The 16,689-nt window shown below is 42.3% G+C and overlaps 1 protein-coding gene across 1 annotated transcript; it reads left to right on the top strand.

Moving 5' to 3' along the window:
• The first annotated feature begins 4,554 nt into the window (after positions 1–4,554).
• On the top strand, positions 4,555–15,375 carry PSMB2 (proteasome 20S subunit beta 2). Its single transcript, XM_055705324.1, has 6 exons — positions 4,555–4,726; positions 6,879–7,001; positions 7,585–7,655; positions 12,494–12,656; positions 14,168–14,217; positions 15,145–15,375. Exons 1-6 carry the CDS (start codon positions 4,636–4,638, stop codon positions 15,250–15,252), a joined length of 606 nt encoding a protein of 201 aa, XP_055561299.1. The 5' UTR covers positions 4,555–4,635; the 3' UTR covers positions 15,253–15,375.
• The last annotated feature ends 1,314 nt before the right edge of the window (positions 15,376–16,689 follow it).

Genomic DNA, 16,689 nt, shown 5'->3' with positions numbered 1-16,689 from the left:
CAGTCTGCTCTGCATCCCAGGAAAGCCAGGCTCATGATTTAAATACCACTGACAAAACCCCTCCATCCAGGTAGTGCTTAACACCCATCTGTCAAAACAAATGTGAAAGAAAGACTCTGCAACTCTTGCTAGCTGAAACTTCAGCAAGAGCTGTTCTTGGGTGACCCAGAGGCACCTCAGTGGGGGGGAACAGCACCAGGGGCTCCCCATCAGCCTGGGCATGGGAGGAACAACACAAGGTTTGTCCCTGCCCAAACCTAAAGAGAATCTATTTAAGTAGACCATCTTTAAGCCCACAGAAAGCCAGCTCGAGGAGCTCTGTGGAGCCCAGACAGAGAGATTAAGAGCAAAGCTCCATGTAAGCCTTGCAGAGTTCATTTCAGGGTTGTGTGATCCAACTGGCACGCTTCAGCAGCTAGAGAGGCGCTCAGTGAATCAAGACGTTTCTATTCCTATCCAGTCCACTAACCTGCCCTGTGATCTCCTCTAAATCACTTCTCCTCTCTGCGCCTTCATTTCCTGCACCTGAAATAGCAGGAACATGAGGATCCTTTTCTTCTCTGGAAAGCAGTGAGCTCCTAGCAGGAAATCTTGTCTAGGCATTATAGTAACTGTAACATCATCTTTACTAGTACCATATTGAGACAGATGACAGCAAAGGGCAAAAGCCAGTGCAAGCACTAGTCGAACAATCCCTAGAACCAAAACTACCTCCCATACCACAGTCATACATCTACCACAGCCCCACGCCGGCTGGGCTGCCTTGTGAGCTGGGGACAGAGCAGAAAGCTGAGCGCAGATGCTTCAGGCCAGCACTGCCCAGCTTTGGTTTAGCGCGAGGCAGCAGCAAGGCACCCAGGAGGGCTCAGCATCGCTCTTCTGGAAGGGGAACAGGAACTGGGATCACCAAATTACAAGACCGATGTAGAACCTGCGGAGTTTTCCTCATCCTCTGCCACATTTAGGGCACTGTGTCCCCTCTAAGAAGTGTTCTGCTGTTACAAGAGGTGGAAGAGGGAGGAATGCCAGTCATCAGGCAATTAGCCAGTGGCCTAGGAGTTCAGCAAGCAGAGTGCTTGCTCCTGGACAAGCGACCGCAAATGTATCGCAACTTCTCTGCACTGCAGATGTGCTGTCTATGGCAGAGATGCATCTGTACTGCGTGTGAATTCGCACAATCCCTGTGCCCCTGGGTAAAAAAATAGTGGGGAAGAAAAAGAAATGCTGAAAGGTTTACAAAGCTAGCTTGTATCTTCATGGGCACTTGTTTTCCAGCTGTTGAAGCAATGACCTGTCTGCATTTTCTGCTCAGCTCCAGCCGCTCTGCCAGAGCAATCAGCACCTAGTAAAGAGACTGCAATGCTTTCTTCCGTAAGTATCACCTTAAATTAGGAAGTACTGGTCATCCTGCGTCACTGGAGATGAGCAATTATTGCCTAGGCCAGATCCACAGCTGGTGCCAGCCCAAACAGCTCCAGTGGCTGTAACAGCGCCCAGTGGATTTATATTCAGCGCAAAGCTGACTCTGAGCTGTACCGAGGACGCTTTTTACTAACTTTTACTGTTTTATAGGTTTTCCCACATGACTAACTACTTGCCTGCCTTTGTATAGAAAGCATGACAAGCTATTAATCCCTGACACCTTTTCTATCTATTTCTCAGCCCTCCTATTTTTCCCTTTCTCAACCAGTCTGTCCTTGCTGAGTTTCCTTTGTTGCGTGTATCTTTACACTGACTTGTTGGTGTAGAGCAGTCCACAGAGTTATGGCAAGTTACACAATAAATTCAAGCTGATTCCTCCTTTGTGGGTGATCTTTTTTTCCTTTTTTTTCCATTTCAGGGTTCCTTAAATGATCAACCTTCCTTTTTAAGAAGATACCACGCTTCCAGCTAAAGCATACTTTACTTGCTAGAAGCTGTGATGGGTGGATGGGAGGGTGTTCCTCTCACCCTCTGTGTTCCCATTCCTGTTTTGTACCAGCACGCTTCAGCTCCATAACTTATCCGGAACAAGGAAGAAAAGATACTCCCAGGACCACAGAGTCTTTGGCTATCTCTGTATATTGGGGTCCAGCATCTTGGAAGCTGTATATTGTATATCAGGTATCTCAGGACACAGAGGAGTTTTATGTAGGCTGCTTAGCATCCCTGTGCTACTCACAGCTTTTGTTCTTGGAATAACTCCACCAAGGTTGTGTAGCACACACACATATAAATACACATAACTGCAATATTTGCCTTGAAAATAGAATAGGCAAAGGGAAGCTGAATTTTAAGGCAATTTCCCTTAATGGCAGAAAATGCTCCCCAATTTCTGCTGGGCTGAGATGTCCTGCTGTCCTTCTTATACCGATGTACTAACATTAGAAGCACCCTCACCCCAGGAAGAGAGGTAGGTGTGTACTAGATGCACACATGCTTCCTAAACAGGGAAATTCAATCTGTCAAGAAAATTCAATAACAACCTTAACATTTAATTGTACCCTAGGGCCCAATAAAAATCAACAAGGATGGTACTTGTTGATTTTTCGTTAACCTTCTCTTAAAAAGGTCTCAAAATATAAGTTAGACTGGCTGGCTGTATGTACACATGCAATACGTATGGAGATCTATAGGGAAAAATGCATTTAAAACTTCAGATTGGATCCACATTGAAAATACTTAAGCACTGGCACAGAGTTTGGCCATTGTTAGGTAAAACAAACATCCTGTTTTGATTTATGCACGCAGCACTCAATTTAACAAGTGTAGCTACAGGCAATTGGAAAACAGTCAAAATGGTGAATTTGCTGCTTACACTCATTTATACTGTTTCCTGAAGACAATTTGCTGTTGCTTTTTGGCATGTTTAGTATTTTTTAAACCACACAAAGGTTATGCCCAGTTCTCATAATTACACAGTGACTTTCTTGGTATAGGTGCAGTTGGGCGTTTGCCATGTGCTGTAGCATCCAGAGTTTTATCTCCTGGGGCTGCCTCCTTTACGGCAACTGCCGTGAGGTTTTAATGCTTCGGTGGCCCCTTTCGTTAGCGTGGGGCTGGGTCTTTGTGGAGCTGCACTTAGTGAACATATTAGATGGGGCTCAGGCACGGGCAGAGTCTAATCAATAAACCAAGTGCCAGTTGGAGTTACTCTGCTCATCAGGATGGCGCCTCCAGTTAGACAATGTCCAGGCAATTAGAGTACTTGGTTTGTTTCTCTTGTTATTAATTATCTACATTACAGACACACCTGGAAGCTTCTGGGTGTTGCACTGACACCTAAGGCAAGACATTTTTTGCCCTCAGAAATTTAAGTAGATTAAGAGTTGGGGGTGGGGAGAAAGGAATAGTAGAGAACAGCGTTTGCTCATCAGCGGCTGCCAGAACCGCTGTCCAGCCAGGTGATGAAACAGGTCATCCAAGGTCTACACCTGAGCTCACAGACGAGCTCTGAAGCTATCAACTGACAGGGAAATCCTCAGGCACATCTGCGGCTCAGTTTTCCCTTGGTGGCTGGCACGGGCATGTCAGTCAGGGAAAAAATCCTGTATTGGCTCAGTAGGTGAGTCAGGCTAGGGCTTGTCCCTTTGGCTGGGGGGATTCGGCTTGGGGCAGCAGGAGGGATGGCAGGAGGGACTGAATGTACACTCATGGTTACCGGCTGTGGACCGGCAGGCTGTCGCCACAGACCGTGGCAGGAGCTGCAGGAAGGCCGGCGCAGCAGCTCAGGGCTCCCCTCTGCATGCAGCTGGCACTGCTGGCTACTTCTGACACAGGAAGATGGGCAGCGAATCAATCACTCCATCGCTCCTGGAACGATTTCACTGTCTCTTCACAGTTCAGTTCCCTTTAACTAAATAGATCAAGAGGCTGCAGGGGCACCGTGCATTTCCAAAAGAACTTGCGCCCAAGGAGCAGTTACCATACAAGGTGGGTTTAGAGTATTTTTCCGTCTTCTTGGACCTTGAGTGTGAGGCAAAAGTGGGACATGCAGTTATCACCACTCCATTTTCTCAGCTGTGACCCTGCCCTGGAACTGTGCATTTTCATAGCCAAAACGCTTGTGTTTTGGTGAGGAATGGTGCCAGACACTCACTGACAGCATTTTTGCCCCAAACCAAAACCCCAGCACACCCGCCTGACAGGAAATCCAGGTCTACCCGACCGCCCCATCGCCCCCAGAGCCATGAGCACCCCTGTCATGGAGCACGCCAGCGTGCCGGCCCAGGGCAGAGCGCTGTGGGAGCACCCCGGCCGCTCAGCCCCGAGCTCCGTTCCTCACGGACTGCGGTCCCCGGGGGTAGAGGGCTCCATCAGAAGCCCGCAAGGCGCAGACAGGCCAGCCCGTATCCGTGCCCCTCCCAAATGCCGCCCCCCCGGATCGTTAGGGACGGCCCTGCAACTAGGGGCTACAAAATGGGGAAGCGAGGGTACAGCGGCGGCCCGCTCCTCGCCCGGCTGCAGCCATCGCCTCAGGACCCCGCCATCGCCTCGGGACGCCGCCGGGCCACGCCACGTGACCCCTCCCCGCGGCGCGCGGCTCTCGCGAGCGGTGGCGTCATCAGGGCGCGCCGGCGCTTGCGCGGGTTCAGGGGTGGCGGCGCTTCGCTGTGTCACGGCGCGGCCTGAGGGAACGGCGGAGCGCGGCCCGCCATGGAGTACCTCATCGGCATCCAGGGCCCCGACTACGTCCTGGTGGCCGCCGACACGGTGGCGGCCTCTAGCATCGTCCAGATGAAGCACGGTGAGAGGCGAGGCCCGCGCGGCGCGTGTGGCTTCGGCGGGGGGGGGCCGTTAGGCTGTGCCGGCCGTGCGCCCTCCCCTCCCCTGGGCAGGCCCGGCGGGGAGCCCTGGGCTCCGGCCAGAGCTCCCCGTACGCGTTATGGTGCTCAGGGTCTCCGGTTGTGACCGCGGTTGAGGAAAGCCTGTTAAAAGAGCAGTCTTGGTGGCGGTAAACGCTGCTGAATGTCTCAGTTGAGGTTTTATTCGTTGTAGGGGCTCCTGGGCGGGCTCTGCCCCTCAAGAGTGAGGGACCCTCAGAGTCTCAAGGGGCCGGTTGCTCAGAGCAAGGTTTCCGAGCCTGAGCCAGTATAACTGCACTGCGTGGGATTGTCATGTTAACTTACCGGCGCATGTAAGCCTTGGCTGGGTAACTCAAGCCCTGCTCTGTACCGGAATGTGGATGTGTTAGAAAACTGCACAGGGTTAACGATTGGTGAGCTTAAATGGTTTTGTCTAAGTCACTGGGAAAATGTAGTCAATGGGAAAAAGGAAATACTGGAAGGAAAAGCATCAGTGAAATTTGTAGCACAAGGCATAAGGGCCAAACTGCAATGTTTTTGCTTTCTTTATGTAGTAATACACCTGGGGGATTATCAGGTGTATTACAACTGGGGGGTACCTCTGAAGTTCTCGAAAAAGACTTTTTCAGTCTACTGTTGCAATAACCTGGACTGAAGCTTGTTTACAAGGAGTGGTGATCTTTTCCCATGGATTAGAAGCTCTTTAAAGAAAAGTCTTAGACTGCAGTGTTAATAAACATCCCATAAAATCATGACTGTTATAGCAGTGCTTTTACCTGAAATACTTCAGGTATGTGAAAGTTTAAGTAGCGTGAAAAAGATGGTTGTGAAAGGCGGTGGCACACGCAAAATACAAGTATGATCGCTTTAAACAATGTTTTGTAAGTTAATGTTGGTTCCAAGTAGATTTAATCATAAACTTTAAGGAAATTATGCTTACAACATAGGATTTATTTGTCTTTGGAGGGGGAGAGGAACTCGCAGATTTCAGATACTTGTTTAGAATATTGGCATTTACTAATACTTGCTTTGATTTGTAAATAGATTGCAAAGGCTGATCAATGTCAGCGGCCTTCCGTGAACTCTCAAGACATGCAGCTCCTGGGTACTTCAGTAACTCTTGAAATCCTATTAGAGGATTGTGACACTTTATACCTGTCTTGCAGCAGAGGTTATTCAGCAGCATTGAGTAAACCAAAAGTGAAATTCAGAGGTCGAGGTTTAGTGTTGTTTTGTAGAGCAGTACAGAGAAGTGGTCTGGCTTTCACACCAACAGATACTTGAAATTTTCTGTCTCACAGATACCCGAGTGCCAGTCCGCTCTAATTAGATGAGACTGAGGTGTTAGAGTGGCACAAAATTGTCCTCAATGTTGTCAGAACGACAGTTTGGATTCCCTCAAATACACACAGATGAGGTTTTTTTTAAGCTGCAGTTATGAGTAAAACTGTATCTTGCTGTTCCTTAATTTCCATGTATATCAGTTGGATGTTTATAATTTGAAATCAGTACTTAAATTATTATTATTTTTTTTAACAAAAAGTAATGACAAGCAAAAACTTGTTTCTGAAAGCTTCACTCACCTAAATTGTCAAATGATCCCCTCTTCCTGATATCCAGCACTGTCTCAAAAATTATCAAAGAACTTTGTTCTGGATTTCCTAAGTTTTGCTTCTGATGCAGTATATTTAGGTAAAGCAGAATGGTCACTGAGCAAAACTTATTCGTGAACCCAGGAGGCACCACGTATAATGTTAAACTTTGCACATAGTATTCTGTGTGAAGTTTTAGTCTTTGTCTCTATGTAAGAAAGACCATGTATTTCTGAAGTGCCTCCCTTCCTGAAGGAAGCACTTTGTGCATTTCAGCTTTGTTTGTCTTGGTGATGTGTTTAATGAGTCTTTTGTACTGTGCCACCAACTGAGAAGCTGAATTTTGGAGTTTGCTTAGGAAGAGTTTTGGTAGTGCTCCAGGTCATAATGGAGTTATCCAAGTGTCTTCCTTGCTTCTGAAAGAAGTTATGATGTTATGACACTGGCAGAATAATTTATTTTCTCTTGACTGTGGCTCTTAATGTTATTTTTCTTTGCCTAGACCATGACAAAATGTTTAAGATGAGTGAAAAGATCTTACTCCTGTGTGTTGGGGAGGCTGGAGACACTGTACAGTTTGCAGAATACATCCAGAAAAATGTTCAGCTCTACAAAATGAGAAATGGTGAGTGAAGTAGAACAGTTACTTGCTCAGGGTTTGGAAGCAGAGTTAATGATAGGTATAGTTTACAGCTGAATGTTGGTGCAAAGTGTTGTTTTCAAAACTTCTCTAGCTTTAAGGATTTCTGCATTTTTTTTTTTGTCAAGTAAAGGTGATAATGAAGGTGGCAGGATGAAGAAATAGAGACTGGATTATATAGTATAAGCCAAAAGTTTTATCCAAAGCCCAGCTAAACAGTTTGCAATATAAGTGACACAATAATAGATTTGCTAGTAAAGTATTTCTCTTAATATGTCCATTGCATGACAGTTGTTACCAATTTTCCTGATAACTGGACTGAAATTCAAGCTACGTGCCAGTAGTGTTTTAGGTTTTTTAAGCTATTTAATTTAATGGTCTATGAGCTACCTGGATTTTGAGGGCCCTTTCCATGCTTGTAGTTTTGAGAATAAACTGCAATTAGACAAATGGTGTAACACTTTGTCACTAAAGAATAACTTGTTATTTCAAAATAGAATGGAAAGTCAGAAGGTGAAACATGAATATGGATTTGTACTGTTCTCAAATACACACATTTCTTCTCCAGGTTATGAATTGTCTCCTACTGCAGCTGCAAACTTTACACGACGAAACCTAGCTGACTATCTTCGGAGTCGAGTGAGTAGTAGCTGAAGGATTTTGGCAAAGGCTTACAGGGGAAGATTTCCATTTTGAAGTAATGGAGTCTGATGAAAAAGGTTCCATTTTCAGTGATGAATTAACTTTGATGAAAGGACGTTTTATTAAAATATAACTTGATTTGCTTATTTAAAAACTTATCACATCACTTATCAATAACTGATACAACTATAGTCTTAAAATTCCAGCCTTGGGCTCAATAAACATTTTGTCACAAATACTGCAAACGGCAAAGTGAATTAAGCCTCTTTAACATCGAGATAAGGTTGTCAGTTTTCATGCAAATGCACTGAATCCGTTTAATCTTCTTGGAAAATGATTTCATAGAGCAGAGCTGTTTGATGTACTTAGCAAAACAAGTCCCTTTTGTAAACAGCAACATGAGGCTTTCAGTGAATATCAAATCCAAGTTGGAGCTGTATTTTTGAGTTACTAAACTGCAGTTACTGATTTATTTATTTTTTCCTCACAGTAATTTTTTCAAGGTACAAAAAGACGTCATGAAGGGGCAAATGGATTTTTAAAGACCCAAGGTTAGGAAGCATTTCATTAGCATTCTTCTCGATGTGCTATATGAAAGAAAAGGAGAAATAGGATGTTGAGAATTAAGTTGAACATCTCTGTCAGGGATAGGGCATGGGATAAATTGTGCTGCTATTTTAACAGTATACTGCATAGGCTTGTAATGACGTGGATGACAGCTGCAGGTAGCAAGTTTTCGAGTTACTGAGGTTAGAGCAAGTCAGAACTCAGTGCAGAGTCCTGCCTCAGTCTTGTATGTGAAACGCTGCTCTCCTGGTTTAAATGGCTCCAGCCAACCATGTGGATTAAGCATGGTTGGTAGATGATGGTTGGCAGCGATGCTGCTTGCTTTAGCTTTTGTTTGGATGTGATTTGGAAGGTCTGTGTATGTTTTGTGGAACTCTGTGCAGTTTTTGAGGTCGATGTGAAGGAGTAATGCTGCTTGGTGCCAGGCCCAGATGGCTGTCGGCTGCCTGGTGCTGGTGGCTTGTCTCAAGGGCATCTTGATGACCTGCACAGATGGGGTAGGCGAGGCTGACACTGGATGTCCTGCCCACTTAAGTGGAGGCAGACATATCTTGCATACGATGTAACATACCTCTAACAGGAGTAATTTAAGAGGCTTTTTGGTAAGCTTGGCCAGCAGGATGTGGCTTAGATGTGGCATTGTTGTTGTCTTCCTCTGTGCCATGCCCCTTGAGGCCTGATCCTCCCTGTGAGCCCACGCCTGTCTTCCAGCTCACCTGCTCCAGATGGGTAGCACAGTGGGGAGGACACTGGCAAAGGCAGATGTGTTTATTTACCGGAGACAAAATGTTCTGTTGCAGATGGCAATGCCCTGGAGCAAGTGGCGCACTCTGACACTACTGTCACACTACAGTGATCTCTATACTGTAGGGAGAACTCCCTTTTTTTTTTTTTTTTTTCCTTCTTCTTTAAACATAGCACTTAATGATTTGTTTGTGGGATTTGGAGTTTGATGATACAAGCCTTGCCATCAGAATTTTCCCCCATGAATTTTGTTACATTTTCATCATGCTTTGTGGGATACCAGAAGGATTAGCACTAGCTCTCTGTGTCTATTTAAATTGCATATAGGATTCCTGGAGGCTACTAATTTAATTATGTGGATGATAAAAATAAAAAATGAAAAGGTAAAACATGTGACTGCCACCTCTTAGTAGCAGGAAAATAATTTAGAAGTAATAAGTTTAGTAGGGGAAAAGATAGTTTGTTGCTCTGTTGCCACTTACTGTGTGAAGCCACTTCTGTTGCAGAAGGGTAGCAGGTATGTGAAGGGAAGTGGCTAACACTTCTTTTTAGGCATTATACTGTTGGCATGGCCCAGCCCGAAGTAGAGCTTGATCTGCATTGTTATTCACCATCTGGGTTCCTCACTATGTTATCTAGTTTGATTTAATTCATGAACCTTGTAGCTAATGTCATCCAAGTTCCCAATAACCTTGGGGATGAGTGTCGCATAAGGCAGTGCTTCAGAAGTTCTTCTGGTGGAAAGTGTCGAGTGTGGTGACGCTGGCCTTGTAACTTAAGGCCATTATGTTACTGTGCTCTTTTCTTTTACTGCATAGTCAATATGCGGTTCTTCATTACATCGCTTATTTTAAAACCTGGAGTTTATGCTCTAGAGTAGGATCTGAAAAGAATCTTTGTTGATTTCATTTTATATGTTGCAATTGAGGCAAACCTAGAAACTACTTGGGAGCCAACTGGCTTTTGTGCAGGTGAGTGGTGCTGTAGTTCCTCTTCCACTGTTAGTTACTGCAGCATCTCCCTTGATTCACCTGCTGAATCAAGTGCCAGGTTTAGTACGTTTAACATGTACTGAGGTTGTGTGGTGGTGGTAAGGAAAATATCCCCCTGCCCCTCCAAACATGATGGAGTTCATCTTCTTGTTGTGATGCTATGTTTAATTATAGGTGACAGGGTCTGGCCTGAGTCCAAAGAAAGACTAGCAGTTCCTCTGTCCTTGTCCACGCTTGGCAGGATGCTTCCTCACGCCCACCTTTTCCCCCCTTGCTGTGACTTTGGCTTCCGCCAGATGTCACGCCGCTGCCTGTCACCGCCCAGCCTCCCACTGCCAGTCTTGTTGTTGCAGTGTATTTATCACAACTGTTCTCTTCAGCTGTAGATTCTGAAGAATTTCACACATACCTTAATTGCTGTAGGTATTTTAAATCAAACAGCAGAAAGTGCAAAGGTACTTGGGATGAGAAATATTGCCTCTAATAGGAAGGTAAGGGGTTTTTTTGGGGGAAAAAAATTCTATCCTGGAGTGTCAGTCATCCCCTCATTTGGTCACCCTTTAATCACATCAGTCTTCTAAGGAGTTTAGAACCGTTGGCATGGATTTAGTTATGAAAGCCAAGGCTGCCTTTGAAATGGACAAAAGGCTTGAGATGTACAAGGAATACCAGTCCCAGCGTAGAGATAGTCCCACTAAGACAGCACTAGGGTGCTGACTGCAAATTTCTTTTGTAATTGTGGAAGTAATAAATAGATTATGTATATTTTCTAATGTTTAAATCCTGCCTTTCTCAAATAATAGCAAGGCATAGGGGGCACTTTATTTACATTTGAGTTTTAAGAAGTTGTCCCATAGACCATTAGCGGGAGAATTTAAAACTGAAAAACAGATTTGTTTAAGTCTGTATAATACCATTTATTTATGGTTGAGTATCTCGCATATGCCAATGTTGGTAATTCAAAGTCACACAATAATTTGAGTGATCTTGTGTCATGGCTCTTAAATATCAACTTGTGTGATGTTTCAGAATAAATAAATGATGAAATACAGACTAATTAAAAGAATACAGCTGCATGGTAACTTGTTTCCAAATATTCTTGAATGCTTTGAAGATTAAATCGCACAATTTACAGTAATATGTTTGATATATAACTGTAGCCTGCTTTATTCTTTCTTAATATCTGGTGAAAGTAAAAATATGGTATTCTGTGATTCTATTTTTTAGTGCAGATTCACTGTACTTATACTAAAATAAACTTTTTCCTATGGTACAGTTAATGTTTTGGCTTTAGGGTGAAATTGTGTTTGCTTGTTTTAATCTATTGTTAGTTGCATCATTTTTTTTCTTATTTTGTTGCTTTGTTGATTTAGGCTTTCCAGCATTTTAAGAAATACCCTGTTAGTATGATTAATTTAATAAGAAACATTCTTTAGATATGAAAATACTGGAAGTATATAAAAGCTGTTTTAAAAAATATATACAATTCCAACACTTTCTTTTGAGCCTACATTTAAAAATAATACAGTGCATGCATGTTTCATGATCTTATAAAGTACACATCTTGGGAGAAGATGTATAGGGACATCTGCTTTATTTGTTATGGTGGAACCACTAAACTTAAAACATGAAGGAAACTGCTAAGGAGTTGCTAAATTGGCAAGTACAGCACAATAAAAAGTCATGGTTCTGTTAATGCGGTTACATAGTCTTTTTGGATAAGATGTAGATATTTCTCAATCGTATTTGATAGGCTTTTGCTGAAGTCATAAACAAGAATCAGAGAAGACAGCAGCTAAAGCAAAGTAAAATTTGAGAACTTAAGAAAACTGTTTCCAACCAAACAGAAAAGATACTGCTATTGTGATGTTGCAGTATCTTAGTCAGTTTTGAATAGAAATAAGCCAGTTCCTTGGATCTTCATTCACTTGGTTGAGTTAGCCTAATATTAAAGATTAAACTTGGTACATGCAGTAAAAAATCTAACTGCCAATTAACAAGACGGCATAACAGTCTATATAACTGTTTGCACTGTATGTAAGCTTTCATATGTGCTAAACTGGTCTACGGTTAATAGTAGTAGGACTGAGAAAAGAGCATGCTAAATTAACAAAGACGTTCTTATAAACTGCAAAATGTTCACGTTGTGCTTACATGTTGACAGTAAAAATCCACAAGTTTTATGTTGAGATGAAAGAATCTGGTGTGAAAACATAATTAAAATTTTCTTAAGTTTGAATGTGCCTTGAAAGCTTTTTAAAAAAAAAACCAAAAACACAAACCCACAAGTTTTCAGGAGAATCAGAGTTTTATGTTTTTATTTGCTTATGCATTCCGTATTACTAAAAGATCAAATCGGTTTTAGATTGAGACCTGTAATCTCCTGCAGACAGTATTGATGAAGTTACTAGTAGCATTTATGGTAACGAATTGTGAAATCGACTGTGTTGCTGTTCTGTAGGTGGCATGGGGAATTAAGATGCAAAGGTTTGGGTGTGGCTGCCTTAAGGAAAACATCCTTTCTGTTTGCAGACCCCTTACCATGTCAACCTTCTCCTGGCTGGCTATGATGACCACGAGGGTCCTGCCCTTTATTACATGGATTACCTTGCAGCTCTGGCTAAAGCTCCTTTTGCAGCACATGGATATGGTGCATTCCTTACCCTCAGCATCCTTGACCGCTATTACAAGCCAAGTAAGTGGAATCTATGAAGAAGAAAATTCTGTTGCCGATTAATAAATTAAAGGCTTAAACTGAGAGACTGACGTTTGCCGAATCAGATGGTCCAGCACAATTGCTGTGGTGCTACAGATTTGAACTTGACTTTTTGTTGGAATAAATGTAGCTTTAAAGATTGCCTTCTGGTTTTGCTGAAATAGTAATATGAAACTAGTCAACTCCTTAAAGTGTTTTCCTGTTTAAAGCGTAACAGACTGTAAGTGAAGGAAGTTTCAATTTATTCTAAAACTCGACTAGACTTTCCTGGACCATTAGCTGCTAGTGGTCTGTTTTTAATAAATAACATTTTGATAACTTTATCTTCTACTTGCTTCTCTGTTGGCTATGACATGTACATTTTCCCAGAGTATCAATCTTTAGAGGGCAGTCCCACATCCTATTGCTCCATATCTTGGATTTGTGTGTGATACATTAAAAAACATACTAGTGAAAAGATATTCCGAGCAAGACCGTCTTCAGTACTCTGAAGTGGTGGCAATGAAGATTTGTTGGTTTGTTTTACAGTTTTATGCACGTGGCAGCTGTTGATCGTAATTGTTTTACACGTCTCTACCTGTCTAAAGTTTTTAATTTTAGAATTGTAATCCAGTTCTTACACTGCCAAGGAATAAACATGGCCCCACAGCCACATTACAGATGAGGAAACATGCAAAGCTTGGAATATTGTTAATCTGACATCTTTGGCTTTAGTTACAAAACTACTTTACTCCTGTGTGCAAAGCTGAGTTTAATCTCATAGGAGAGATGTTTGCTTTGTAATCCTTTCATCTGTCTCCTGCAAGAAATGTAGCTATAAACTGACAATTTTATTCTAATGGGACTTCTACTTGAACAGTGGATACATGTCTGGAACAAACTCTAGAAGTTGCACAGTTTTGTGTAATGCACAGAGCTTAGCTGTTTTCTAGTCATGTCCCTTGCAAATTACACTGCTCCTTTTTCACCATTCCTTGTGAAAAGAGGAAAAATAGTGAGCTACAATACATTGTCATGGCTTGTCATCCCTATGGAGTGCTGGATTTTATCCTAATGTGTGAGAATAGCAGGGGCATCGCACACGTGCCTTTCCTATTATTAAAACTAATACCCAGCAGGGAACATAGCACTAAAACCAATCTCCGCCTACTGTCACTGACTTGCAGCCGGCTGTGGACAGATGGAGCTGATTTAAAACTGTAATAAACTCGAGGAGAGAGACGGCTGGACTTCTCCGAAGCCCGGTCCCTGGCCATGGGAGGCAAAATTCCGTCATGCTTCCTATTCAGTGTAACAAATCGATTCTCAATGGCTTGTTGCAGTGTGAGTGCTTCGGTGCAGGGCATCCTCAGTACATCTGGAAAGTGTTTTCTGTGAGCTGGGAAGGAGAGTTTTTGGTGCTCAGCTGAAAAGTTGTTTAAATTTAATAAAGTTTCTGTTGAGAGAGATGGCCTCTAATTAAATCAATCTGTGGATGTTTTCCCTTTCAGGTATCACACGTGAGGAAGCTGTGGAGCTCCTAAAAAAATGTCTAGAGGAGGTGAGTTGCCAGACTTAGGCCCTTGTGATCTTGAGAAAGGAATGTTTGTTTGCATTCATTTGCTGATACTTTCCTGTTCCTCTTGTCACATCTTTTTGCTGTTCTTTGCCAGAAGGGGTTATAAATGCACATTGACCAGATGTGGAATAGCTACTGAGGGAAGGGATTTGTGGGCACTTGCATTGTCTTAGCATGGTTCACATCCTTCAGAAAGTAAACTTGAAGCTTAATTGCTTTTCTTTACTTCTGCTTCTTCCATGCTTTGCAAAGACAGTCTTTGACATTTTCCTTTTAAAGTTTCTTCTGAACTGAACACGATGCAAGAATCCTTCCGTTACTTGTATTATACTTAACTAGTACAGACTTCTAAGTGTACTTCTGTTCCAGCTTGTGAAGTGATATGTAACTGAGGTAAAGATTTAACCTTAAAGTTCATGATCAATTTTAGCATAAACATAACCTTTCAGACTCTGGGGCTCTTACTGTAGGAAGATATTCTTTATCCTTGTCTTAAGAGGTTGAATTGAATGTAACTGGGAAGAAACACCTGGGGAAATGTCAGGAAGAAGTACTGTAAAGAGGTTCTGTTTGAATTATCTTTTTGGTACCTGCACTTTGTGCCCTAAATTGTAGCCTGCTCTAGCCTTCCTGCTTAAATGTTTTCCTTGTGAACAGGCTTGTGTATTTTGCATTTGTAGCCTAGGCTTGTCTAATATGGATAGTCTTACAACGGAGAACAAACTTGCGTTAACTGATTCCTGCACAGTGGAAAAATACAGGAACTCTAGTTCCTAGTATTTCAGGCCACTAGAACCAGGATGGAAATTTTGATGTGCAACAGCATATCCCTTAAATTATGCTCTCCTCTTTTATTTAAGCCTTGAATGAATCTCATCTCTTTTTGTCTTTCTGTCTTTTGTTGAACAGCTTCAGAAACGCTTCATCCTAAATCTGGCTTCTTTCAATGCCCGGTTCATTGACAAAGATGGCATCCATGAAGTGGACAATATACCCCTTCCAAAAGCAATGTCCTAACCCCCGAGATCTTTCCTCAGCAGTTTTCTTTTTTGTTCACTTTTGTTTTTTTCTAATAATTTGAAGTACACAAGTCATGTACTGCACTGGGAGATTGAATAAAGATTGACATTTATATAGCCAGTTTTATCTTTTCATTCCACTGATCCTTCCTGAGAGTATTTAAGTAAACTGTTCCACAGCGAAGGTGAAACTTGATTTACTGGTAATGTGTGCATGTTCAGGTTATTTATCTTTCTTTCCTCTTCTGAGATTTTACACCCCCACCCCAAGTTTTCCAATGTGTGGGAAAACTGATAACTTTTATTTTCTGGATGACGCTGTGTGCTGTCATCCACTCTCATAATTAAAGTTCATCAAATGTCAGGCAAGTATTTCATGCTAAACATACAGTGTCTACTTTATTTTTCCAAAGATGTTACCACTGTTTGCTGTATAAAACAATCAGGTTTTCAAAGACTTAATTTGCTTTTGTTTGTTTCAATCTAATCCAAGTGAAAGGTGAAAGAAAAGATTTTTCAAGTAGAATGGATTTTAAGATGCTAGTGTCACTTTTAAGTCACCTGGCCATGATTCTGTTACTAGGAAAGAATATTCGCCTGCTGGCACAGTAGGCTCATAACTACATTAAGTATTTAAAATATAAACTGATGTATCAATTGCATGATTTATCTTAATTGATGTGTCTGTACATTTAAAGTGCATGAAAGCAGTTGGATGAGAAATAAAACCACAACACTTTTCATAAGTCTTTGAATTACTTTCAGCTAGCTGGAGCTTTGTTTCCATGAGAATAATCACGGATCTGTCTAGGCTCTAGATCATGCTTCCATATAAAAACTCCATTCACAGAACAGCTTCAGAAAATTATCATGTGGCTGATACTTGCAGTCTGCCCATAAATGAGTCTTCTGAGAATAATTTTCATGGAGACTGCTTCCCTACTTGAATTTGCATTGAATGAGTTAACCATTTAAAATGCTCTGTTTGGGTGCTTGTTTTATGTTTGAATAAGCTTGGGAAAAGAATCTTGGAAACAGAAGGATGGATACATACAAGACTGTGTGCAGACTGTTACTTGTGTGGCATGGCATAAGACCTAAGGTCTCAGTTGGGAGAGGTAAGTGACAGACCTAACTCTTTATTTCTCAAAGCATTTTTGTTCTTGCCTCAGGAGTGGGTTTGAGAATGTTAGTCTCTTTCCCACAAAAGCTGTCAGTCATAAAGACCTCACGTATTCCCATCGTATTGAACAGGTGAGAACTGGATTAGAGACTGAGACTTGCTTAATGTCACAGAAGAAATTTGCTGTGTCAGTGCTTTAACTCATCTTGCCTTTTAAGGCTACCCTTGAATCTAATCCGTAACTGAAGTCCCATCAGGCTTTGTAGTTTAATTCTTTACAGAATGAGTTTAATTATCAGGTGGTGGTGTTGT

Source organism: Falco cherrug, chromosome 3 (assembly GCF_023634085.1).
Source record: "Falco cherrug isolate bFalChe1 chromosome 3, bFalChe1.pri, whole genome shotgun sequence".
NCBI lineage: Eukaryota > Metazoa > Chordata > Aves > Falconiformes > Falconidae > Falco > Falco cherrug.
Note: the sequence above shows the minus strand (reverse complement) of the source record. Positions and strands in the feature narration are given on the sequence as shown.

Excerpts from the sequence above, each read along its gene's own strand:
- PSMB2 (XM_055705324.1), top strand. The coding sequence starts at position 4,636 with ATGGAGTACCTCATCGGCATCCAGGGCCCCGACTACGTCCTGGTGGCC. Across the intron at positions 7,002-7,584 it reads GCTCTACAAAATGAGAAATG|GTTATGAATTGTCTCCTACT; the intron begins GTGAGTGAAGTA and ends TTTCTTCTCCAG. Across the intron at positions 12,657-14,167 it reads TGACCGCTATTACAAGCCAA|GTATCACACGTGAGGAAGCT; the intron begins GTAAGTGGAATC and ends TTTCCCTTTCAG.